The following is a 27339-nucleotide window of genomic DNA, read 5'->3' on the forward strand; positions in this document are numbered from 1 at the left end:
GGGGGAACGAGAGAGAGAGACGGGGGAACATGGGAGAGAGACGGGGGAACGAGAGAGAGAGACGGGGGAACGAGAGAGAGAGAGACGGGGGAACGAGAGAGAGAGAGAGACGGGGGAACGAGAGCGAGAGAGAGAGACGGGGGAACGAGAGCGAGAGAGAGAGACGGGGGAACGAGAGCGAGAGAGAGAGAGACGGGGGAACGAGAGCGAGAGAGAGAGACGGGGGAACGAGAGCGAGAGAGAGAGACGGGGGAACGAGAGCGAGAGAGAGAGACGGGGGAACGAGAGCGAGAGAGAGAGACGGGGGAACGAGAGCGAGAGAGAGAGACGGGGGAACGAGAGCGAGAGAGAGAGACGGGGGAACGAGAGCGAGAGAGAGAGACGGGGGAACGAGAGCGAGAGAGAGAGACGGGGGAACGAGAGCGAGAGAGAGAGACGGGGGAACGAGAGCGAGAGCGAGAGACGGGAGAGCGAGAGAGAGAGCGAGAGACGGGGGAAACGAGAGAGAGAGACGTGGGGAACGAGAGAGAGAGACGTGGGGAACGAGAGAGAGAGACGGGGGGAACGAGGGAGACGGGGGGATCGAGGGAGACGGGGGGAACGATGGAGACGGGGGGAACGATGGAGACGGGGGGAACGAGAGAGAGAGAGACGGGGGGAACGAGAGAGCGAGAGAGAGACGGGGGGAAACGAGAGAGAGAGAGACGGGGGAACGAGAGAGAGAGAGACGGGGGAACGAGAGAGAGAGAGACGGGGGGAACGAGAGAGAGAGAGACGGGGGAACGAGAGAGAGAGAGACGGGGGAACGAGAGAGAGAGAGACGGGGGAACGAGAGAGAGAGAGACGGGGGAACGAGAGAGAGAGAGACGGGGGAACGAGAGAGAGAGAGACGGGGGAACGAGAGAGAGAGAGACGGGGGAACGAGAGAGAGAGAGACGGGGGGAACGAGAGAGAGAGAGACGGGGGAACGAGAGAGAGAGAGACGGGGGAACGAGAGAGAGAGAGACGGGGGAAACGAGAGAGAGACGGGGGAAACGAGAGAGAGACGGGGGAAACGAGAGAGAGACGGGGGAAACGAGAGAGAGACGGGGGAAACGAGAGAGAGACGGGGGAAACGAGAGAGAGACGGGGGAAACGAGAGAGAGACGGGGGAAACGAGAGAGAGACGGGGGAAACGAGAGAGGGAGAGACGGGGAAACGAGAGAGGGAGAGACGGGGAAACGAGAGAGAGAGAGACGGGGAAACGAGAGAGAGAGAGACGGGGGAACGAGAGAGAGAGAGACGGGGGAACGAGAGAGAGAGAGAGAGACGGGGGAACGAGAGAGAGAGAGAGACGGGGGGAACGAGAGAGAGAGAGAGACGGGGGGAACGAGAGAGAGAGAGAGAGACGGGGGAACGAGAGAGAGAGACGGGGGGGAACGAGAGAGAGAGAGACGGGGGGAACGAGAGAGGGAGAGACGGGGAAACGAGAGAGAGAGAGACGGGGGAACGAGAGAGAGAGAGACGGGGGAACGAGAGTGAGAGAGACGGGGGAACGAGAGAGAGAGAGACGGGGGAACGAGAGAGAGAGAGACGGGGGAACGAGAGAGAGAGAGAGAGAGACGGGGGAACGAGAGAGAGAGAGAGAGAGACGGGGGAACGAGAGAGAGAGAGAGAGAGACGGGGGGAACGAGAGAGAGAGACGGGGGAAACGAGAGAGAGACGGGGGAAACGAGAGAGAGAGAGAGACCGGGGAACGAGAGAGAGAGAGAGAGAGACGGGGGGAACGCGAGAGAGAGAGAGACGGGGGGAACGAGAGAGAGAGAGAGACGGGGGGCACGAGAGAGAGAGAGAGAGACGGGGGAACGAGAGAGAGAGAGAGACGGGGGGAACGAGAGAGAGACGGGGGAAACGAGAGAGAGACGGGGGAAACGAAAGTGAGAGAGAGACGGGGGAACGAGAGAGAGAGAGAGAGAGACGGGGGGAACGAGAGAGAGAGAGAGACGGGGGGAACGAGAGAGAGAGAGAGACGGGGGGAACGAGAGAGAGAGAGAGAGACGGGGGAACGAGAGAGAGAGAGACGGGGGAACGAGAGAGAGAGAGACGGGGGAACGAGAGAGAGAGAGACGGGGGAACGAGAGAGAGAGACGGGGGAACGAGAGAGAGAGACGGGGGAACGAGAGAGAGAGAGACTGGGGAACGAGAGAGAGAGAGCGACGGGGGGAACGTGAGAGAGAGAGAGAGACGGGGGGAACGAGAGAGAGAGAGGGACGGGGGGAACGAGAGAGAGAGAGAGAGAGACGGGGGGAACGAGAGAGAGAGAGAGAGACGGGGGAACGAGAGAGAGAGAGAGAGAGACGGGGGGAACGAGAGAGAGAGACGGGGGGAACGAGAGAGAGAGAGACGGGGGGAACGAGAGAGAGAGAGACGGGGGAACGAGAGAGAGAGAGACGGGGGAACGAGAGAGAGAGAGACGGGGGGAACGAGAGAGAGAGAGACGGGGGAACGAGAGAGAGAGAGACGGGGGAACGAGAGAGAGAGAGACGGGGGAACGAGAGAGAGAGACGGGGGAACGAGAGAGAGAGAGACGGGGGAACGAGAGAGAGAGAGACGGGGGAACGAGAGAGAGAGAGACGGGGGAACGAGAGAGAGAGTGACGGGGGAACGAGAGAGAGAGTGACGGGGGAACGAGAGAGAGAGAGACGGGGGAACGAGAGAGAGAGAGACGGGGGAACGAGAGAGAGAGAGACGGGGGAACGAGAGAGAGAGAGACGGGGGAACGAGAGAGAGAGAGACGGGGGAACGAGAGAGAGACGGGGGAACGAGAGAGAGAGAGACGGGGGAACGAGAGAGAGAGAGACGGGGGAACGAGAGAGAGAGAGACGGGGGAACGAGAGAGAGAGAGACGGGGGAACGAGAGAGAGAGAGACGGGGGAACGAGAGAGAGAGAGACGGGGGAACGAGAGAGAGAGAGACGGGGGAACGAGAGAGAGAGAGACGGGGGAACGAGAGAGAGAGAGACGGGGGAACGAGAGAGAGAGAGACGGGGGGAACGAGAGAGAGAGAGAGACGGGGGAACGAGAGAGAGAGAGACGGGGGAACGAGAGAGAGAGAGACGGGGGAACGAGAGAGAGAGAGACGGGGGAACGAGAGAGAGAGAGACGGGGGAACGAGAGAGAGAGAGACGGGGGAACGAGAGAGAGAGAGACGGGGGAACGAGAGAGAGAGAGACGGGGGAACGAGAGAGAGAGAGACGGGGAACGAGAGAGAGAGAGACGGGGGAACGAGAGAGAGAGAGACGGGGGAACGAGAGAGAGAGAGACGGGGGAACGAGAGAGAGAGAGACGGGGGGAACGAGAGAGAGAGAGACGGGGGAACGAGAGAGAGAGAGACGGGGGAACGAGAGAGAGAGAGACGGGGGAACGAGAGAGAGAGAGACGGGGGAACGAGAGAGAGAGAGACGGGGGAACGAGAGAGAGAGAGACGGGGGAACGAGAGAGAGAGAGACGGGGGAACGAGAGAGAGAGAGACGGTGGGAAGGGAACGAGAGAGAGAGAGAGACGGGGGAACGAGAGAGAGAGAGACGGGGGAACGAGAGAGAGAGAGACGGGGGAACGAGAGAGAGAGAGACGGGGAGAACGAGAGAGAGAGAGAGAGAGACGGGGGGGGAACGAGAGAGAGAGAGAGAGAGACGGGGGGAACGAGAGAGAGAGAGAGACGGGGGGAACGAGAGAGAGAGAGAGAGACGGGGGGAACGAGAGAGAGAGAGAGAGACGGGGGGAACGAGAGAGAGAGAGAGAGACGGGGGGAACGAGAGAGAGAGAGAGACGGGGGGAATGAGAGAGACGGGGGAACGAGAGCGACGGGGGAACGAGAGAGACGGAATGAGAGAGACGGGGGGAACGAGAGAGAGAGAGACGGGGGGAACGAGAGAGAGAGAGAGAGACGGGGGGAACGAGAGAGAGAGAGAGAGACGGGGGGAACGAGAGAGAGAGAGAGACGGGGGGAACGAGAGAGAGAGAGAGAGACGGGGGAACGAGAGAGAGAGAGAGAGAGACGAGGGGAACGAGAGAGAGAGCGAGAGAGACGAGGGGAACGAGAGAGAGAGCGAGACGGTGGGAACGAGAGAGAGAGAGCGAGACGGTGGGAACGAGAGAGAGAGAGCGAGACGGTGGGAACGAGAGAGAGAGAGAGAGACGGTGGGAACGAGAGAGTGAGAGAGAGACGGGGGGAACGAGTGAGAGAGAGACTCGGGGGGAACGAGAGAGAGAGAGACATGGGAACGAGAGAGAGAGAGACGGGGGAACGAGAGAGAGAGACGGGGGGAACGAGAGAGAGAGACGGGGGGAACGAGAGAGAGAGACGGGGGGGAACGAGAGAGAGAGACGGGGGAACGAGAGAGAGAGACGGGGGAACGAGAGAGAGAGAGACGGGGGAACGAGAGAGAGAGAGACGGGGGAACGAGAGAGAGAGAGAGAGAGACGAGGGGAACGAGAGAGAGAGCGAGAGAGACGAGGGGAACGAGAGAGAGAGCGAGACGGTGGGAACGAGAGAGAGAGAGCGAGACGGTGGGAACGAGAGAGAGAGAGCGAGACGGTGGGAACGAGAGAGAGAGAGAGAGACGGTGGGAACGAGAGAGTGAGAGAGAGACGGGGGGAACGAGTGAGAGAGAGACTCGGGGGGGAACGAGAGAGAGAGAGACATGGGAACGAGAGAGAGAGAGACGGGGGAACGAGAGAGAGAGACGGGGGGGAACGAGAGAGAGAGACGGGGGGAACGAGAGAGAGAGACGGGGGGAACGAGAGAGAGAGACGGGGGAACGAGAGAGAGAGACGGGGGAACGAGAGAGAGAGAGACGGGGGAACGAGAGAGAGAGAGACGGGGGAACGAGGGAGAGAGAGAGACGGGGGAACGAGAGAGAGAGAGAGACGGGGGGAACGAGAGAGAGAGAGACGGGGGGAACGAGAGAGAGAGAGACGGGGGGAACGAGAGAGAGAGAGAGACGGGGGGAACGAGAGAGAGAGAGAGACGGGGGGAACGAGAGAGACGGGGGGAACGAGAGAGACGGGGGGAACGAGAGAGAGAGAGAGAGACGGGGGGAACGAGAGAGAGAGAGAGAGACGGGGGGAACGAGAGAGACGGGGGGAACGAGAGAGAGAGAGAGAGACGGGGGGAACGAGAGAGAGAGAGAGACGGGGGGAACGAGAGAGAGAGAGAGACGGGGGGAACGAGAGAGAGAGAGAGACGGGGGGAACGAGAGAGAGAGAGACGGGGGGAACGAGAGAGAGAGAGACGGGGGGGAACGAGAGAGAGAGAGGGACGGGGGGAACGAGAGAGAGAGAGAGACGGGGGGAACGAGAGAGAGAGAGAGACGGGGGGAACGAGAGAGAGAGAGAGACGGGGGGAACGAGAGAGAGAGAGAGACGGGGGGAACGAGAGAGAGAGAGAGACGGGGGGGAACGAGAGAGAGAGAGAGACGGGGGGAACGAGAGAGAGAGAGAGACGGGGGGAACGAGAGAGAGAGAGAGACGGGGGGAACGAGAGAGAGAGAGAGACGGGGGAACGAGAGAGAGACGGGGGGAACGAGAGAGAGACGGGGGGAACGAGAGAGAGAGAGACGGGGAACGAGAGAGGGAGAGAGACGGGGGGAACGAGAGAGACGGGGGAACGAGAGAGACGGGGGGAACGAGAGAGACGGGGGGAACGAGAGAGACGGGGGGAACGAGAGAGAGAGAGACGGGGGGAACGAGAGAGAGAGAGACGGGGGGAACGAGAGAGAGAGGGAGACGGGGGAACGAGAGAGAGAGAGAGACGGGGGAACGAGAGAGAGAGACTCGGGGGGAGCGAGAGAGAGAGAGACATGGGAACGAGAGAGAGAGACGGGGGGAACGAGAGAGAGAGACGGGGGGAACGAGAGAGAGAGAGAGAGACGGGGGAACGAGAGAGAGAGAGAGAGAGACGGGAAACGAGAGAGAGAGTGAGACGGGGGAACGAGAGAGAGAGAGAGAGACGGGGGAACGAGAGAGAGAGAGAGAGACGGGGGAACGAGAGAGAGAGAGAGACGGGGGAACGAGAGAGAGAGAGAGACGGGGGAACGAGAGAGAGAGAGAGACGGGGGAACGAGAGAGAGAGAGAGACGGGGGAACGAGAGAGAGAGAGAGACGGGGGAACGAGAGAGAGAGAGAGACGGGGGAACGAGAGAGAGAGAGAGACGGGGGAACGAGAGAGAGAGAGAGACGGGGGGAACGGAGAGGGAGGGAACGAGAGAGAGAGACCGGGGGAACGAGAGAGAGAGAGACGGGGGAACGAGAGAGAGAGAGACGGGGGAACGAGAGAGAGAGATACGGGGGAACGAGAGAGAGAGACAGGGGAACGAGAGAGAGAGAGAGACGGGGGAACGAGAGAGAGAGAGAGACGGGGGAACGAGAGAGAGAGAGAGACGGGGGGAACGAGAGAGAGAGAGAGAGACGGGGGGAACGAGAGAGAGAGAGAGAGACGGGGGAACGAGAGAGAGAGAGAGAGACGGGGGAACGAGAGAGAGAGAGAGAGACGGGGGAACGAGAGAGAGAGAGAGAGACGGGGGAACGAGAGAGAGAGAGAGAGACGGGGGAACGAGAGAGAGAGAGAGAGACGGGGGAACGAGAGAGAGAGAGAGAGACGGGAACGAGAGAGAGAGAGACGGGAGAACGAGAGAGAGAGAGACGGGAGAACGAGAGAGAGAGAGACGGGAGAACGAGAGAGAGAGAGACGGGGGAACGAGAGAGAGAGAGAGAGAGAGACGGGGGAACGAGAGAGAGAGAGACGGGGGAACGAGAGAGAGAGAGAGAGACGGGGGAACGAGAGAGAGAGAGAGAGAGACGGGAGAACGAGAGAGAGAGAGACGGGAGAACGAGAGAGAGAGAGACGGGAGAACGAGAGAGAGAGAGACGGGGGAACGAGAGAGAGAGAGACGGGGGAACGAGAGAGAGAGAGACGGGGGAACGAGAGAGAGAGAGAGACGAGGGAACGAGGGAGAGAGAGAGACGGGGGGAACGAGGGAGAGAGAGAGACGGGGGAACGAGAGAGAGAGAGAGAGACGGGGGGAACGAGAGAGAGAGAGACTCGGGGGGAACGAGAGAGAGAGAGAGACATGGGAACAAGAGAGAGAGAGAGAGAGACGGGGGAACGAGAGAGAGAGAGAGAGGCGGGAGAACGAGAGAGAGAGAGACGGGAGAACGAGAGAGAGAGAGACGGGGGAACGCGAGAGAGAGAGACGGTGGGAACGAGAGAGAGAGAGAGAGAGACGGTGGGAACGAGAGAGAGAGAGAGAGACGGTGGGAACGAGAGAGAGAGAGAGAGAGAGACGGGGGGAACGAGAGAGAGAGAGACTCGGGGGGAACGAGAGAGAGAGAGACATGGGAACGAGTGAGAGAGAGACGGGGGGAACGAGAGAGAGAGACGGGGGGAACGAGAGAGAGAGACGGGGGGAACGAGAGAGAGAGACGGGGGGAACGAGAGAGAGAGACGGGGGAACGAGAGAGAGAGAGACGGGGGAACGAGAGAGAGAGAGACGGGGGAACGAGAGAGAGAGAGACGGGGGAACGAGAGAGAGAGAGACGGGGGAACGAGAGAGAGAGAGAGAGAGACGGGGGAACGAGAGAGAGAGAGAGAGACGGGGGAACGAGAGAGAGAGAGAGACGGGGGGAACGAGAGAGACGGGGGGAACGAGAGAGACGGGGGGAACGAGAGAGACGGGGGGAACGAGAGAGACGGGGGGGAACGAGAGAGACGGGGGGAGCGAGAGAGACGGGGGGAGCGAGAGAGACGGGGGGAGCGAGAGAGACGGGGGGAACGAGAGAGAGAGAGAGAGACAGGGGGGAACGAGAGAGAGAGAGAGACGGGGGGAACGAGAGAGAGAGAGAGACGGGGGGAACGAGAGAGAGAGAGAGACGGGGGGGAACGAGAGAGAGAGACGGGGGGAACGAGAGAGAGAGAGAGACGGGGGGAACGAGAGAGAGAGAGAGACGGGGGGAACGAGAGAGAGAGAGAGACGGGGGGAACGAGAGAGAGAGAGAGACGGGGGGAACGAGAGAGAGAGAGAGACGGGGGGAACGAGAGAGAGAGAGAGAGACGGGGGGAACGAGAGAGAGAGAGAGACGGGGGGAACGAGAGAGAGAGAGAGACGGGGTGAACGAGAGAGAGAGAGACAGGGGAACGAGAGAGAGAGAGAGAGAGACGAGGGAACGAGGGAGAGAGAGAGACGGGGGAACGAGAGAGAGAGAGAGAGAGATGGGGGGAACGAGGGAGAGAGAGAGACGGGGGATCGAGAGAGAGAGAGAGAGACGGGGGGAACGAGAGAGAGAGAGACTCGGGGGGAACGAGAGAGAGAGAGACATGGGAACGAGAGAGAGAGAGAGAGAGAGATGGGGGAACGAGAGAGAGAGAGAGAGGCGGGAGAACGAGAGAGAGAGAGACGGGAGAACGAGAGAGAGAGAGACGGGAGAACGAGAGAGAGAGAGACGGGGGAACGAGAGAGAGAGAGACGGTGGGAACGAGAGAGAGAGAGAGAGACGGTGGGAACGAGAGAGAGAGAGAGACGGTGGGAACGAGAGAGAGAGAGAGACGGGGGGAACGAGAGAGAGAGAGACTCGGGGGGAACGAGAGAGAGAGAGACATGGGAACGAGAGAGAGAGAGAGAGAGAGACGGGGGAACGAGAGAGAGAGACGGGGGGAACGAGAGAGAGAGACGGGGGGAACGAGAGAGACGGGGGGAACGAGATTGAGAGACGGGGGAACGAGAGAGAGAGACGGGGGGACGAGAGAGAGAGAGACGGGGGAACGAGAGAGAGAGAGACGGGGGGAACGAGAGAGAGAGAGACGGGGGAACGAGAGAGAGAGAGAGACGGGGGAACGAGAGAGAGAGAGAGAGAGACGGGGGAACGAGAGAGAGAGAGACGGGGGAACGAGAGAGAGAGAGAGACGGGGGAACGAGAGAGAGAGAGAGAGAGACGGGGGAACGAGAGAGAGAGAGAGAGAGAGACGGGGGAACGAGAGAGAGAGAGAGAGAGAGACGGGGGAACGAGAGAGAGAGAGAGACGGGGGAACGAGAGAGAGAGAGAGACGGGGGGAACGAGAGAGACGGGGGGAACGAGAGAGACGGGGGGAACGAGAGAGACGGGGGGAACGAGAGAGACGGGGGGAACGAGAGAGAGAGAGAGAGACGGGGGGAACGAGAGAGAGAGAGAGACGGGGGGAACGAGAGAGAGAGAGAGACGGGGGGAACGAGAGAGAGAGAGAGACGGGGGGAACGAGAGAGAGAGAGACGGGGGGAACGAGAGAGAGAGAGAGAGACGGGGGGGAACGAGAGAGAGAGAGAGAGACGGGGGGAACGAGAGAGAGAGAGAGACGGGGGGAACGAGAGAGAGAGAGACGGGGGGAACGAGAGAGAGACGGGGGGAACGAGAGAGAGACGGGGGGAACGAGAGAGAGACGGGGGGAACGAGAGAGAGAGAGACGGGGAACGAGAGAGGGAGAGAGACAGGGGGAACGAGAGAGGGAGAGAGACAGGGGGAACGAGAGAGACGGTGGGAACGAGAGAGACGGGGGGAACGAGTGAGACGGGGGGAACGAGAGAGACGGGGGGAACGAGAGAGACGGGGGAACGAGAGAGAGAGAGACGGGGGGAACGAGAGAGAGAGGGAGACGGGGGAACGAGAGAGAGAGAGACGGGGGAACGAGAGAGAGAGAGAGAGACGGGGGAACGAGAGAGAGAGACGGGGGAACGAGAGAGAGAGAGAGACGGGGGAACGAGAGAGAGAGAGAGACGGGGGAACGAGAGAGAGAGAGAGAGAGACGGGGGAACGAGAGAGAGAGAGAGACGGGGGAACGAGAGAGAGAGAGAGACGGGGGAACGAGAGAGAGAGAGAGACGGGGGGAACGAGAGAGACGGGGGGGAACGAGAGAGACGGGGGGAACGAGAGAGACGGGGGGAACGAGAGAGACGGGGGGAACGAGAGAGACGGGGGGAGCGAGAGAGACGGGGGGAACGAGAGAGAGAGAGAGAGACGGGGGGAACGAGAGAGAGAGAGAGACGGGGGGAACGAGAGAGAGAGAGAGACGGGGGGAACGAGAGAGAGAGAGAGACGGGGGGAACGAGAGAGAGAGACGGGGGGAACGAGATTGAGAGAGAGACGGGGGGAACGAGAGAGAGAGAGAGACGGGGGGAACGAGAGAGAGAGAGAGACGGGGGGAACGAGAGAGAGAGAGAGACGGGGGGAACGAGAGAGAGAGAGAGACGGGGGGAACGAGAGAGAGAGAGAGACGGGGGGAACGAGAGAGAGAGAGACAGGGGAACGAGAGAGAGAGAGAGAGAGACGAGGGAACGAGGGAGAGAGAGAGACGGGGGAACGAGAGAGAGAGAGAGAGATGGGGGAACGAGGGAGAGAGAGAGACGGGGGAACGAGAGAGAGAGAGAGAGACGGGGGGAACGAGAGAGAGAGAGACTCGGGGGGAACGAGAGAGAGAGAGACATGGGAACGAGAGAGAGAGAGAGAGAGATGGGGGAACGAGAGAGAGAGAGAGAGGCGGGAGAACGAGAGAGAGAGAGACGGGAGAACGAGAGAGAGAGAGACGGGAGAACGAGAGAGAGAGAGACGGGGGAACGAGAGAGAGAGACGGTGGGAACGAGAGAGAGAGAGAGAGACGGTGGGAACGAGAGAGAGAGAGAGACGGGGGGAACGAGAGAGAGAGAGACTCGGGGGGAACGAGAGAGAGAGAGACATGGGAACGAGAGAGAGAGAGAGAGACGGGGGAACGAGAGAGAGACGGGGGGAACGAGAGAGAGAGACGGGGGGAACGAGAGAGAGAGACGGGGGGAACGAGATTGAGAGACGGGGGAACGAGAGAGAGAGACGGGGGAACGAGAGAGAGAGACGGGGGAACGAGAGAGAGAGAGACGGGGGAACGAGAGAGAGAGAGACGGGGGAACGAGAGAGAGAGAGACGGGGGAACGAGAGAGAGAGAGAGACGGGGGGAACGAGAGAGAGAGAGAGACGGGGGGAACGAGAGAGACGGGGGGAACGAGAGAGACGGGGGGAACGAGAGAGACGGGGGGAACGAGAGAGACGGGGGGAACGAGAGAGACGGGGGGAACGAGAGAGACGGGGGGAACGAGAGAGAGAGAGAGAGACGGGGGGAACGAGAGAGAGAGAGAGACGGGGGGAACGAGAGAGAGAGAGAGACGGGGGGAACGAGAGAGAGAGAGAGACGGGGGGAACGAGAGAGGGAGAGAGACGGGGGGAACGAGAGAGGGAGAGAGACGGGGGGAACGAGAGAGAGAGAGAGACGGGGGGAACGAGAGAGAGAGAGAGACGGGGGGAACGAGAGAGAGAGAGAGACGGGGGGAACGAGAGAGTGAGAGAGACGGGGGGAACGAGAGAGAGAGAGAGACGGGGGGAACGAGAGAGAGAGAGAGACGGGGGAACGAGAGAGAGAGAGACGGGGGGAACGAGAGAGAGAGAGAGACGGGGGGAACGAGAGAGAGAGAGACGGGGGGGAACGAGAGAGAGAGAGAGACGGGGGGAACGAGAGAGAGAGAGAGACGGGGGGAACGAGAGAGAGAGAGAGACGGGGGGGAACGAGAGAGAGAGAGAGACGGGGGGAACGAGAGAGAGAGAGAGACGGGGGGAACGAGAGAGAGAGAGAGACGGGGGGAACGAGAGAGAGACGGGGGGAACGAGAGAGAGACGGGGGGAACGAGAGAGAGACGGGGGGAACGAGAGAGAGACGGGGGAACGAGAGAGAGAGAGACGGGGGGAACGAGAGAGAGAGGGAGACGGGGGAACGAGAGAGAGAGAGACGGGGGAACGAGAGAGAGAGACTCGGGGGGAGCGAGAGAGAGAGAGACATGGGAACGAGAGAGAGAGACGGGGGGAACGAGAGAGAGAGACGGGGGGAACGAGAGAGAGAGAGAGACGGGGGAACGAGAGAGAGAGAGAGACGGGGGAACGAGAGAGAGAGAGACGGGGGAACGAGAGAGAGAGAGACGGGGGAACGAGAGAGAGAGAGACGGGGGAACGAGAGAGAGAGAGAGACGGGGGAACGAGAGAGAGAGAGAGACGGGGGGAACGAGAGAGACGGGGGGAACGAGAGAGACGGGGGGAACGAGAGAGACGGGGGGAACGAGAGAGACGGGGGGAACGAGAGAGACGGGGGGAACGAGAGAGAGAGAGAGAGACGGGGGGAACGAGAGAGACGGGGGGAACGAGAGAGAGAGAGAGAGACGGGGGGAACGAGAGAGAGAGAGACGGGGGGAACGAGAGAGAGAGAGAGAGACGGGGGGAACGAGAGAGGGAGAGAGACGGGGGGAACGAGAGAGGGAGAGAGACGGGGGGAACGAGAGAGGGAGAGAGACGGGGGGAACGAGAGAGAGAGAGAGACGGGGGGAACGAGAGAGAGAGAGAGACGGGGGGGAACGAGAGAGAGAGAGAGACGGGGGGAACGAGAGAGAGAGAGAGACGGGGGGAACGAGAGAGAGAGAGACGGGGGGAACGAGAGAGAGAGAGAGACGGGGGGAACGAGAGAGAGAGAGAGACGGGGGGAACGAGAGAGAGAGAGAGACGGGGGGAACGAGAGAGAGAGAGAGACGGGGGGAACGAGAGAGAGAGAGAGACGGGGGGAACGAGAGAGAGAGAGAGACGGGGGGAACGAGAGAGAGAGAGAGACGGGGGGAACGAGAGAGAGAGAGAGACGGGGGGAACGAGAGAGAGACGGGGGGAACGAGAGAGAGACGGGGGGAACGAGAGAGAGAGAGACGGGGAACGAGAGAGGGAGAGAGACGGGGGGAACGAGAGAGGGAGAGAGACGGGGGGAACGAGAGAGACGGGGGGAACGAGAGAGACGGGGGGAACGAGAGAGACGGGGGGAACGAGAGAGACGGGGGAACGAGAGAGAGAGAGACGGGGGGAACGAGAGAGAGAGGGAGACGGGGGAACGAGAGAGAGAGAGACGGGGGAACGAGAGAGAGAGACTCGGGGGGAACGAGAGAGAGAGAGAGACGGGGGAACGAGAGAGAGAGAGAGACGGGGAACGAGAGAGAGAGAGAGACGGGGGAACGAGAGAGAGAGAGAGACGGGGGAAAGAGAGAGAGAGAGAGACGGGGGAACGAGAGAGAGAGAGAGACGGGGTAACGAGAGAGAGAGAGAGACGGGGGAACGAGAGAGAGAGAGAGACGGGGGAACGAGAGAGAGAGAGAGACGGGGGAACGAGAGAGAGAGAGAGACGGGGGAACGAGAGAGAGAGAGACGGGGGAACGAGAGAGAGAGAGACGGGGGAACGAGAGAGAGAGAGACGGGGGAACGAGAGAGAGAGAGACGGGGGAACGAGAGAGAGAGAGAGAGACGGGGGAACGAGAGAGAGAGAGAGAGACGGTGGGAACGAGAGAGAGAGAGAGAGACGGGGGAACGAGAGAGAGAGAGAGACGGGGGAACGAGAGAGAGACGGGGGAACGAGAGAGAGAGAGAGAGAGACGAGGGAACGAGGGAGAGAGAGAGACGGGGGAACGAGGGAGAGAGAGAGACGGGGGAACGAGGGAGAGAGAGAGACGGGGGAACGAGGGAGAGAGAGAGACGGGGGAACGAGAGAGAGAGAGAGAGAGACAGGGGAACGAGAGAGAGAGAGAGAGACGGCGGAACGAGAGAGAGAGAGAGAGAGAGACGGGGGAACGAGAGAGAGAGAGAGAGAGAGAGACGGGGGAACGAGAGAGAGAGAGAGACGGGGGAACGAGAGAAAGATAGATGAGTGAGTGAGGGGGGCTGGAATGACTGAGGCGGCGGTTGAGTGAGAGATGTAGGGAAAGGAGAGACGCACGGGGGAATGAGAGTATTTAGATGGGATAATTAATGCCCATCACCAGCTTGAATAGCAATTGTTTTTAACAAAGTGCCAGATGAACACAGGAACAAAAATTGTTTTTGCGGAGTGTGTCGCTTTAGATCAAGGGCACCTGTTAAAGATAAACGTGTAGAGCTATTTTTTGATTTATAAGTCAGGGGAGAGCGCGAACGCAGTCCCCCACTACCACAAATTTTGCAGTCGAGTATCCCGCATTTGGGGACATCGCAGGCGTCAGCACACCCGAAGTGCAATGGGCTAGCCTCGTCCTGGGAGAACCTCCTTCTTGATCAAGGTCTCTCCCCTGCCAGGTAAGTATGCTTGAAAATCCTCACACGCTCCCAGCCGATATCAAGCACTACGCCTTCTGGTCACGTATACTCATTTTGAAAAATCACAACATCAACCTGTTCATAATATTTTCCAAAAAAACGCTCAGTTTTTCTCATGTATTGTAGAATATGCTTAGCTATCCCTCTAGATAGAGAAAAGGTAGCTGATATACTGTCCTCCATTTATATTTGCATATTGCCTTAAAAGGAGACAAACCGCCTTCCTGGCCCACTGGCGCAATATGGGTATTCTCCAATTAGTGGCGCTGTTCCCTCAATATAAGACACTCGTTCAGCCTCAGCTGGAATATTGAGCACAGTTCTGGGCACCACATAATAGGAAGGATGTGATCGCATTGGAGAAAGTGCAGAGGAGGTTTACAAGAATGGTTCCAGGGATGAGACACCTGAGTTATGAAGATAGTTTGGAGAGGTTGGGACTGTTCTTCTGGAGAGGAGAAGGTGAAGAGGAGATAAAAACAAAAAACCTGCGGATGCTGAAAATCCAAAACAAAAACAGAATTACCTGGAAAAACTCAGCAGGTCTGGCAGCATCGGCGGAGAAGAAAAGAGTTGACGTTTCGAGTCCTCATGACCCTTCGACAGAGCTGGTGAAGAGGAGATTTGATTGAGGTGTTCAAAATCATGAGGGAGCTCGATAGAGTAAATAGGGAGAAACTCATCGAGGGAGCGAGAGGGCAAAGATTTAAAATGATTTGCAAAAGAAGTAAATGTGATGTGAGAAAAAACTTTTCCACGCAGCGACTGGTTCGAGTCGGGAATGCACTGCCTGGAAGTGGGTGGAGGCAGGTTCAACTGAGGCATTCAAGAGGGCAATAGATGATTATTTATATAGAAACAATGGGCAGGGTTACAGGGGAAAGGCAGGAGAGTGGGACCAAGTTACAATGCTCAAAGAGCCGGTGCAGATACGATGGGCCAAATGGCCTCCTTCTGCACCATAACGATTCTGTGATTCTGTGGGTGGCTTGGAGGGTAACTTGTAGGTGGTGGTGTTCCCATGTATCTACTGTCCTTGTCCTACTAGATGCTAGTGGGATACAGAGGAAGAGCGAGGGTAGTAGAGGGAGCTTTACTCTGTATCTCGCCTCGTGCTGTACCTGTCCTGGGAGTGTTTGATGGGACAATAGATGGAGTTTTACCCTCTATCTAAACAGTTCTCTGCCTGCCCTGGGAATGTTTTATAAGAACATACATACGAGCATATGAAATAGGAGCAGGAGTAGGCCATTCAGCCCCTCAAGCCTGCTCTGCCATTCAATAAGATCATGGTTGATCTGTTTGAGTTTCAAATTTCATCTACCCCCGATAACATTTGATTCCCTTGCCTAACAAGAATCTATCTACCTCCACCTTAAAAATATTCAGTGACCCCAACTCCACTGCCTTCAGTGGCAGAGAATTCCAAGAGAAAAAAATTCTCCTCATCTCTATCCTAAAAGGGCGATCCCTAATTTTAAAACTGTGCCCCCTAGTTCTGGACTCACTCACAAGAGGAAACATCCTTTCCGTGTCCACCCATTTACAAAAGCCAGAATGTCACTCTATTTACAACAGAGATAAAAACAAAGAACTGCGGATGCTGGAAATCCAAAACAAAATCAGGAACAGAAATACCTGGAAAAACAGAGGGTCTGGCAGCATCAGCGGAGAAGAGCACAGTTGACCTTGTCGTACTGTAACAGCTGAATTCATCATCTTTATTTCAATTTTACCTGCACAGGAAATGCCGTGCTGATACTGGATACACCATTCCTATTTGTATATTCCCCTTAAAAGGAAACAAACCATCTGCTGCTTTTCTTCAAGCTACAGGCTGTTTTCCGCAAAGAATTGTCCCAAGGCGTATGCACTCTAATTTTGTCTAATCTCTGTTGGAAATAGCCTCGAGAATTTCATCTCTTTGAAAAATCACTTTGTAATTTTTCGGCATGAAGACTGGCCTCATTCTCTTTGTTTGAACTATTTTCATCAATTTCCCTACAGAATAAACAAAACTTCCTTTCTTTAACTGTGACTTTACAATCTGTCGCACTCTTTGCAATAGCTTCATTGCCCACATTAATGATATAAGCAGGACCCCCCCCCCCCACCCCCACCCCCCCACGAAAGCTTCATGACACCAACGGGTTAAACTGAAGCCCCCATTCCACTTTGCCCTCTCGGTTGAACGCAAGAGACCCCGGGGCGTTTGAAGAAGAGCAGTGGGAGTATCTGCTGTCAATGTGTATCCCCCAACCAACATCACATAAACAAGCAATCCACCCAGTCATCTGGCTGATTATGGGAGTTTCCTGTGCACAATTTGGCTCCTGTGTTTCCAACGTTACAAAGGTGACTATGCTTCTAAATTATTTTGGATGGATTGAGGATGTCCTGTGGTCCTGTGACAGTCCTTTAGAGAAATGCTAATCATTCTTTTCTAATGGGGTTAGGCAAACCTGGACACAGGGCCAGGGGTGAAGTGAGGAAGTTAGTAATTATCCAGCCAAGTAAGAAACTAGAAACTGGGCTCGTCAATGGACTCAATGGAAAAAGGCTAACTGAGAATAATGGAAGCAACTCTATAACGTAAAAGAAACCTGGAGAGTTTGCCTCAGACGAAGGTATTTTAGTCCAACACGTCTTCCATCATGGATGATGCTTCCAATGAGGATGTCTCATGTTGTGTTTGAGTTACGTCTTAAATCAAAATTATGTCCCTTGTGACAGGAAAGGTCTCCTAAGAACTGTGGCATTTACCTTTGTGAACAACAGCATGGTCTCCAATAAATATAGAAGTAAGAGAGTGGGGGCTACTGCTCCGAACCTCAGGTGCCCATGTTCACCCATCGCCCCTGCGCTCACTGACCTGCTTGGTTCCCGGCTTGGGCAGCACCATGATTTTAACATGCCCATCCTTGTGTTTGAATTCCTCCAAGGTGTCACTCCTCTCTACCTCTCTAACCACTGTCATCTCACTCCCCACCGAGGTTACAGTGATCCTGCAGTTCTGGCCTTTTGAGCATTGCTATTTAAAAAGTCTTTGTCTTTTATACATTATTCGAGCAGATCTAGATGGGTATCTGTATGTCCTTTCTGAAGTGTGGTGCCCATAATTGAACATAACCCTCCAGGTGGGATCTAACCAGTGAACCTTTAGCATAATCGCCTTGCTTTTGAACTATTCCTTTATTAACAAAAAAGTCCAGCATCGCTTTAAGTCACCCCGCTTAACGTTGTGTTGTTTTAAAGTGGTTTATTCTTTAGGGGCCTGTTTCTTCAATTAACCTCCAAATTTCTGTTTTTCCATTGTCACTTTGTGCACCAGCTCGTCGTTTAAAGTTGGTCTGATGTCTCATGTCGGGTCCCATGGCCCGATCGGCGACATAGTGAAGAAAGTGAGGTGCTTGCCTGCAATCGAGGGAAATTCGGCTATTTAAAAAAATACTTTGTTGCAATGTCCTGAAGAAAGAATGTCCAGACTAAGAGGTTTCTTTATTTTGCAAGAAAAGTGTTGAGCCCTGGGCAGCTCATTCATGTGAAAAATGGCCCATTTTGTGACTTCTGCAAGCTAATTTCAATTTTGGAGCCTCAGGATTGCCTGAGGCACAGAAACCACCTTGAAGTCTGTGAGAGAGAGAGGGAGGGAGAGAGGGAGGGAGGGAAAGAGAGAGAGAGAGAGAGAGAGATGTTTGCCATTGTACACAGGCAAAATTGCTTCCCTTGTCTCAGGGCTTGTTTTGGTGATAAATACAGGTTGCAGTACTTGCCCTTCAGGAGGCTAACTCTGCAATTGCCTGAGTAATTTTGGAGACTCCCAAGCCTGGCCCTTGTTCAAGGCTGTGAGAGGCAAGAGCCATTTTAAAATCAGTGAGAGCCATTTGCGACAGGCTAGGCAGGGGAGCCATTTTAAAGCCCCTTGGGTCGGGCTTGTGATTTAGTGCTGTGATCACTCGGAATCACTCGTAAACCTGAGTCAGGAATGACCAACAACTGGAATCTGCTGTTGCAAAGGAAGCAAGTAAAAGTATCAGCCTGGCAGTGAAATTGGATGCGCAAAGTGTCACACCTTAAAGTGCTGGCAGGGTGAGTCAGACTAGAAGCAGCATAATGGAGAACATGGAAAAGCTATTGGCAGTCTGAATCAAAGTCCAAAAGCAACCCAGGCGCCTCCTAGTTTGATGGTTGTCCCAGCAATAGCCAAAAGCTTGTATGAAGATTTACAGAATGAGCAGGGTGAGAGTTCTCAGTCAGAAAGTTTCAATGCTAGTCGTGGATGGTCCAGTGTTTCATGAGGCGTTCCTATCTGTACGACATTAAAATGTCTGGCGAAACACCAGTGATGATAGAGAAGCTTCTGATAAATAACCTGCCTGTTTGAAGGCAAACATTGAAGAAGGTCCCTACTCACCAGAAGAAGTTTTTAATGTTGATGAGACAGGTGTTTATTGGGAAGTAAATGTACATTTTCAAAGAGAAGAAGATGGCGCCAGAATTTAAAGCTGCCAAAGATCATCGCATGGTTCTGGTTGGTGGAAAAGCTGCAGGAGATTTTAACTTTAATCCCTTAGTGATGTAGCAAAAATGATGCACCTGGTGATCCATGTGTAAAAGTTGAATCTGATTGTACTGAATGTGATGGCCATTTTGTAATGTTCTTCCAGATATTTTATGAATAAAGTATTTTTTTTTAATCCTGAACGAGCAGTTTGCAGACTCCATCCCTGACATGTTGGATTGTCTGACTCTGCTCCCCAGGAGGCCTGTCCATTGATATATTAATCCCAGGGCAGGACACCTTTCTGATTCTTCCTGTCCTTTGATGTGTCCATCCCGGGACAACAATGATTTGAGCCATTTTTTGGTTATTTTTAAACCTTCAACTCTTATCCTGACGGGAATGTCACTGCAGTTTGAAATATCAAACACTAAACCCCCAACACAGGACTGTGCAAAGCATGTGGACTGTTACTGAGATTCTGTCTACAGTGATTTTTAGTGTCACCGCAGTTTGAAATTTCAAAAAAAAATCTAGATCCCCACCACAGGACTGGGCAGAGGATGGAGATTCTGTTTGTGCATTTTCGTGATGTCAGCGTGGGTTGTGTAGTCTGTGCATGTGTCTGAGTGCCACTGGTCCCATAACAATGCAAATGTCTCCTCACAGCCTCTCACCAGCCACCCACAACCCCTAACCCACCCTCCACCAACACCCCCCACCCTCCACCAACACCCCCCACCACCACCACCCCCCCCCCCCAACTCGTGCTTCCAAAGAGTCTCTCAGTCTCCTGGCACTTGGAGGTAAATGGGACTGTGGAAATCGAAACACAAGATCATTGGAGAGACCAAACGTAAACTGGGCGACCGCTTTGCAGAACACCTGCGGTCTGTCCGCAAGAATGACCCAAACCTCCCTGTCGCTTGCCATTTTAACACTCCACCCTGCTCTCTTGCCCACATGTCTGTCCTTGGCTTGCTGCATTGTTCCAGTGAAGCCCAACGCAAACTGGAGGAACAACACCTCATCTTCCGACTAGGCACTTTACAGCCTTCCGGACTGAATATTGAATTCAACAACTTTAGGTCGTGAGCTCCCTCCCCCATCCCCACCCCCCCCCCCCCCCTTTCTGTTTCCCCCTTCCTTTTTTTTCCAATAAATTATAAAGATTTTCCTTTTCCCACCTATTTCCATTATAAAAAAAAATTAAAAAAAACCCACTAGAGCTATACCTTGAGTGCCCTACCATCCATTCTTAATTAGCACATTTGTTTAGATAATATCACCAACTTTAACACCTATGTGTTCTATTGTACTATTGTCGTTGACATCTTTTGATGATCTGCTTCTATCACTGCTTGTTTGTCCCTACAACCATACCCCCCCACCCCTCTGTCTCTCTATCTCTCCGCCCCCCACACACACACCTTAAACCAGCTTTTATTTCAGCTCTTTCTTGGACTCGAACTCAAGTTCTGTCGAAGGGTCATGAGGACTCGAAACGTCAACTCTTTTCTTCTCCGCCGATGCTGCCAGACCTGCTGAGTTTTTCCAGGTAATTCTGTTTTTGCACAAGATCAGCCTTGGTCTCATTGAATGGCCGAATGGCCTACTCCTGTTCCTATATCTAATGTTCTTACGCTCTTTCTGCATTGCCTGCAGAAGGCATTGAAGGAATTCAACACAATCTCATTTCCACCTCCATTTTAAACATGCTGGTGCATTTTTACTGAGGTCCATGTGGAATGTCACTAATGTGGCGGCCACGTATATCCTGATTGTACAGAGACGCATGTGTGTCTGTAGGTGGTCGGGGGGGTGAGGGGTGCAGGTGTATCTGTGTGTGTCTCTTTCTATTTCTGCTCCTGCGAATTAAGCAACTTGGGACTTATCGAAATGTTAAGGGCGCTTTATTAATATAAGCTGTTGCTATGCGTGTGTCCGTGCGCTGTGTGTCTATCTCTGTATATATGTCTGTGTGCCTGTGCCTGCCTGTGTGTTTCAGTACCAGCCTCATAATATATCCACCGTCCCCTCACAGGCGGTCTCCCCCACCAACACCCCCCCCCCCCCCCCCCCGCTTCTAAAGCGTCTCACGGTCTCCTTCCCACACTTTGCACTCTGAAAAGTTACATTAAATTAATAAACTGTGCCGGGAAACATATTGTTTTGTGTAGGTAGGATGGATGCTGCGATTAAAATATTTTTACAAACCCAGGCTAATTATCAGAGTTGCTGACCTATTCAGGACATCTGCAAAACATTTGAGATAAAAGCAATTATTTCAACATCTTGCAGGCAGTGAGTGTTTCCGGGCTCCACACAACATTAAACTGATAAACGCGGTAAATCACTTTATTTAATGCGGAGCATACAAAGCAGATTCGGGATTACACCACAACAAATAAAGCTTTCGTGCAATAAGCGACAAAACGCTTGCTTGAGAAATATCGTGCAGCAGCGGCAGTTTAAAAGAGGAAATGGAATTCCTTGAATATTGCAGAGGATTTGATCTGGAAATTGCTGAACCCAATGTGTTCGGGGGTCCACAGGAGCATCAAAACTGAAACATTAAATACCTCCTTCCAGTCTGAAAAATAATAACTTAATCGCTGCTGCCTGTCTTCTGTCCCTGAGCTTATTTCGTATCCATACTGCCGGTGTCCTTTTCATCTCATTTGCGAACGAGTCTATTCTGTGCCATTTCGTCAAGTACCCATTGAAAATCCATATACACAAGAGCAAGCTGTTCTATCCTCAAAAACCCTGTTCATGAAGGAACGGAATCAAGCTGGTCACACATGCTATCCCTTTAACAATCTCATGCTGACCTTCCTTTATTAGCCCATAATTTTCCAAACACCATTTAATTTTGTTCTTATTGCATTATTGTTTCCAAAAAAATTCCCCCCACCTGGCCGACTTGCCCTACAGTTGCCGGTTTTACCCTCTCCCCTCTTGTTTTGAACAGAACGATCCTCTGACACTGCCCCTGTTTCTGGGGAGGATTGGGAGATTATTACCAATGCAATTTCCACCCTTCCTTCAGTGATTTAGAATGCACCCCATCCAGATTTAGCAACTTATCTACTGAGCACTACTGATCTTGTCACCTATTTTTATCCTATCCAATATTGCTACGACCTTTTCCTTTACTTCTAACATTGACAACATCCTCCTCGCTCATGAAGACACGCAATGCACTCGTTCAGTGTCTCAGTCATTCCCTCTCTCTCCACAAGAAAATCTTGTTTTATGGACCCGAAACTCACCCAACCTTTGCTTTGACCCTTTGACTATTTATGTATTTGTAAAAGACTCTCGGGTTCTTTTGAGAAGAGTGCTATTTTGCAAGGTTTTCAGTGAAAATAAGTTTTCCAGATTCAATGTTTTATTGCCAGAAGTTTTTTTTTAAATCCTACATCAGAGGGCAAACTGTCTCCCACCATTATCTGATGTTATGCGATCATAGAATGGGAACTGCCCCTCGACTGTTTCTGCCTATTTTGAAATGGGCAGAAGTGGGTTGCAGGTTGCTTGAGGAAACACTAAAGTTTATTAACGTATAGCCACAACAGGTAGGATCAATTTCCCATAATCTTTTTTTTATTCTCTCAAGGGACATGGGTGTCGCTGGCTGGGCCAGCATTTTTATGGCCCACACCTAATTGCCCTTGAGAGTTGGTGGTGAGCAGCCTTCTTGAACTGCTGCAGTCCAGGTGGTGTAGGTACATACACAGTGCTGTTCGGGAGGGAGTTCCAGGAATTTGTCCTGGCAATAGCGAAAGAACAGTGATATAGTTCCAATTCAGGATGGTGTGTAGCTTGGAGAGGAACTTGCAGGTGATGGTGTTCCCATGCATCTACTGCCCTTGTCCTTCTGGATGGTTGTGGTCGTGTTTTTCTAAGGATCCTTGGTGAGTTGCTGCAATGCATCTTGTAGCTGGTACACACTGCTGCCACTGTGCGTCGGTAGTGGAGAGAGTGAATGTTGAAGGTGATGGTTGGGATGCCAATCAAGTGGGCTGCTTTGTCCTGGATGATATTGAGCTTCTTGAGTGTTATGGGAGCTGCACTCATCCAAGCAAGTGGAGAGTATCCCATTACACTCCTGACTTGTGCCTTGTAGTTGATGAGCAGGCTTTGGGGATGCAGGAGGTGAGTTACTCTCCATAGAATTACCTACCTCTGGCCTGCTTTTGTGGTCACAGTGTTTATATGGCTAGTCCAGTTCAGTTTCTGGTCAACAGTAACCACCAGGATTTTGATATTGGGGGGTTTCAGTGATGGTAATGCTATTGAATGTCAAGCAGAGATGGTTGGATTCTGTCTTGTTGGAGATGGTCATTGTCAACCCAAGCCTGAACGTTGCCCGGGTATTGCTGAATATGGGCAATGTATCGAGTGATTCAATATATATCAGTAAAACAGAATGTATAAGACATTAGAAAGCTCCTGGACCAAGATTGAACAGCTCATTTGTTATCACGAGGCCATTTTAAATCGATCACCTGAAAACTTTCTTTTTGAAAGAAGTATAATCTTTATGTATCAACTCGTCCACTTCTTGCATTGTAACTACTGTTATAAATGAAGTAAATATATATACTCTACATAAAGCATGCTCTAATTTATGGGCATCACAGCCTGAATCAAACCTGGTAGGACAGCAGACTTGGTGATATGACCCCCACACCCATAAGCAGGGTTTCACCCTCTCCACACCCTGGAGGTACAGATCAGAAAATTGGAGGGAGGACAGCCCCTACTGATGGTGATAAGCTGTGGGGGCCATAGGATCTAACCTAGGTGCCAGCTCTTCTTCCTTACTCAGAGGTCCCCTCCTTTGCAGGCTGAACAGCACCTTTAATTCTTGCCAGATGGTTGCAGCAGAGTGGAGGCATCCATGACTCCAGATACTTTCACCTCCAAACCCAACTTCTCTATAAGGAGTACAGGCTCACATTCATGCCGGTGTGTGGGCCCACCTCCTCCTCCTTACCATCCCTGCACTGTGTTGATGGGTGCCTCAATCATCCACCCAGTCTTCCCTTTCAATATCTGGGCACAGGTATAGGGAGGAGCGATGGTGATGACAGCCTCAGCCACCTTATCCATTTCGGTGGCCTGGGGGTGGGTACGTTCTTGCAGACAAGCCCCGCCTCCTTTCAGGCCTCCTTCCAAGGGTATCTAGTGAATGCTTTAGGTGGTGGGAGAAACTATCCTCCATTTGCTCTTCCAATGAGAGCTGGACAAAAGCTGCCACCCGAAAGAAATGATTTATTTGATGGAGACTTGTTTCCCAGAATGGGAATCAGTGCAACCTATGACCTCACCTTCCCCCAGCTGCTGTAGATGGGGGTGGTCTGGAGGAAAGGCCCATTGAGCATAGAGAGTGGGTTATTTAATAATATAACACACTGCCCAGCGGCTTTGTGAGAATCCACCAGCACAGGAACATCTTGGCCACTGACAGTCCCATGTCTAGGACCAGGAACACAGCTGGCTTGGACCTCAGGAAGCACAACCTTCCTGTACACACTATAAGCAGCAACTATGACCTGAGGAGCCAAAAGTCCCACCCATGGCCTTCATGCAAACCTCTGTCATCAAACTGGGGTGAGGGTAGGGCTTGACCTTTATTTCTGTTATCAGTCTAAATGAGATAGGGGTAGCAAGACCAGCTACAACAGCCACGTCCACATCATTTGTGCGAGGACCCAGCACCGGCAGAGATAGATCATTGTGGTTGGAACTACATTCACCCCAAGTCTGTGATCAGATGTTGCAGCCCAGGGACTGAATCCACAGGGAAGGTGGAAGCAATTCTCCATACAAGAGTCAAATAGGTAGGAAAAGGCAGAAGAGAACTGCAGGGGTGCAGGATGGTGGGGGATGCACCCTGTAAATTTTTGAGGGGAGGAGGGGTGTGTGTGGGCAGCTGGAAAACACAGGGATGAATTCACCCAGACAGCTGAAATTGTGGGTCATTGTTGTTGCATTGTCAGTTACAGTCAGCGGATCTTACCAGAGAATCTTGGCCAGTTTCAGCTGTCCTGGGAAGGTAATAGGGATGTTCATGTAAAACACAGCCGCACACAAGAAAGAGGAGCATGAGTATTCCATTCAACCCATCTAGCCTGCTCTGCCATTCAAGATGATCACGGCTGATCCGATTGCAGCCTTAACTCCACTTTGCCGTTTGCCACTACCTCCCCTATACCTGTAACCACCCCTTGTCGATCAAAAACCTGTCTAAGTCAGTCTCGAATACATTCAATGACCCAGCCCTCTACTGTTCTCTGGGAAAGGGAATTCTAAACACTAATGACCCCCTGAGAAGAAATTCCTTCCTATCTTAGTCTTAAATGGGAGACATCTTATATGAAACTGCCCCCTAGTTCTAGATTTCCCCACGAGGGAAACATCCTCTCAGCATCGATCCTGTCAAACTCCTTCGTAATCTCATGTTTCAATAAGATCACCTCTCATTTTCCTAAACTGCAATGCATAGGCCCAACCTGCTCAATCTTTCCTCATAAGACCAACCCCTTAATCCCAGGAATCAGCTGAGTGAACATTCTCCAAACTGCCTTCAATGCATTTACATTCTTCCTTAAGTAAGGAGACCAAAAAATCACAGTGCTCCAGGTGCAGTCTCACCAATACCCTGTACAGTTGTAGAAAGTCTTTCCTATTTTTATATTCCATCCCCCTTGCAATAAAGGCTATCATTCAATTTGCCTTCCTAATTACTTGCTGTACCTGTATGCTGACTATGTGTATGAAGACACCCAGATCTCTCTGTACTGTAGCATTCTGCAGTCTCTCTCCATCTAAATATTCAGCTTTTCTATTCTTCCTGCCAAAGTGCACAATCTCACATTTCCCCACATTACAAACAAGCTTCACCATTTAGTAAGATCATAGCTGATGCGATAGTAATCTCAAATCTGCATCCTGCCTACCCCTGATAACCTATAACCCCCTTGCTCATCAAAAATCTATCCACCTCAGCCTTAAAAATATTCAAAAATTCTGTTTCCACTGCCTTTTGAGGAAGAGTTCCAGACTCAGGACCCTTTGAGTGAAAAAATTTCACCTCATCTCCATTTTAAATGGGTGACCCCTAATTTTTAAAGTGACCCCTAGTTCTAGATTCTCCCACAAGAGGAAACATCCTCTCCACATCCACCCTGTCAAGACTCCTCAAGATCTCATGTTTCAATCAAGTCGCCTCTTACTCTTCTAAACTCCAGTGGATACAAGCCTAGCCTGTCCAGCCTTTACTCATAAGACACCTGCCCATTCCAGGTATTAGTCTGGTAAACCTTCTCTGAACTGCTTCCAATACATTTCCATCCTTCCTTAAATAAAGTGACCAATACTGTACACAGTACTCCAGATGTGGTCTCACTGGTGCTCTGTGTAACTGAAGCATAACCCCCCTACTTTTGTATTCAATTCCCCTAGCAAGAAATAACATTATATTAGCATTCCTAATTACTTGCTATACCTGCATACTAGCCTTTTGCAATTTATGCACTAAGACACCCAGATCCCTCTGCATCTCAGAGCTCTGCAATCTCTCACCATTTAGATATGCTTCTTTTATTCTTTCTGCCAAAATGGACAATTTCACATTTTCCCACATTATGCTCCATCTGCCAAAGTTTTGCCCACTCACCTAACAGACTCTTTGTATCCTCCTCAGAACTTGCTTTCCTACCTTTGTATCATCTGCAAACTTGGCTACAATGCAGTTGTCCATTCATTCAAGACATTAACTTAGGTCATAAATATTTGAGGCTCCAGCACCGATACCTGTGGAACTCCACTAATCACAGTTTACCAACCTGATAATGAGCCATTCATCTTGGTAGCTATTTAGCCAATCCTCTATCCACACTAATGTCACCCCCAACACCATCAGCTGTCTGGGTGAATGCATCACTGCTCCTCCTCCCACCCCGCCCCCCCCACCCCAACCCACAAGATCTAATGGGGGTTTTTATGTGCTTACTGAATGCCTTTTGGAAATCCAAACACACGGCATCTACTCACTCCCCTTTATCTACCCTGCTTGTTACATCCTCAAGGTGCTCTAATAGATCTGTCAAACACTATTTCCTTCTCACAAAACTATGTTAACTCTGCCCAGTTGCATTACCATTTTCTAAATATCCTGTTACTACCTCTTCAATGAAGCAATTCTAACATTTTCACAATTACAGATGTTAGGCTAACTGGACTCTAGTCTCCTGCTTTGTTTCCCTCTTTTCTTGAATAGACGTGTGACATTTGCAGTTTTCCAACGTGCAGGGACCTCTGCAGAATCGAGGATAATTTGGAAAATTACAACCAATGCATCCACCATCTCTGCAGCATTAAACATGAGGATACAGGCCACCAGGAGAACAACCTCGGCATTTCCTGTCCCTTCACATAACTAATCCCCCATCCCGGGAACCATCTGAGTAAAGTGCTTCTGTATCTTCTCCAAAGATTTCAAGTCCTTCCTAAAGTGTGATCTGGCTGCAGAGTCCAGTAACCGCAGAGATAGCAAAGGTTCATGATAAAGTCGCTCACTCACACCTAGCCCTTCCCCCTACACACTGTGCAGAGCCCAGTAAACACAAGATGGTGAATAGCAAG

At 53.1% G+C, this 27339-nt stretch overlaps 1 protein-coding gene and 1 non-coding gene across 2 annotated transcripts in view; one reads left to right on the forward strand and one right to left on the reverse strand.

The window, feature by feature from the left end:
- LOC121291278 (splicing factor 3A subunit 2-like) overlaps positions 1 to 27260 on the forward strand; it is a 71065-nt gene extending 43805 nt beyond the window's left edge. The window contains exons 3-5 of the mRNA XM_041212349.1: positions 16637 to 16772; positions 16914 to 16981; positions 27190 to 27260. Of these exons, the coding sequence (XP_041068283.1) occupies positions 16637 to 16772; positions 16914 to 16981; positions 27190 to 27260 (275 nt within the window). The remainder of the gene's footprint in view (positions 1 to 16636; positions 16773 to 16913; positions 16982 to 27189) is intronic.
- Positions 14004 to 14167, reverse strand: LOC121292024. The gene has a single exon (XR_005946150.1). It is a non-coding gene; the product is annotated as a U1 spliceosomal RNA (small nuclear RNA).
- Positions 27261 to 27339: the final 79 nt, after the last annotated feature.

This window comes from Carcharodon carcharias, chromosome 19, assembly GCF_017639515.1.
Source record: "Carcharodon carcharias isolate sCarCar2 chromosome 19, sCarCar2.pri, whole genome shotgun sequence".
Lineage (NCBI taxonomy): Eukaryota > Metazoa > Chordata > Chondrichthyes > Lamniformes > Lamnidae > Carcharodon > Carcharodon carcharias.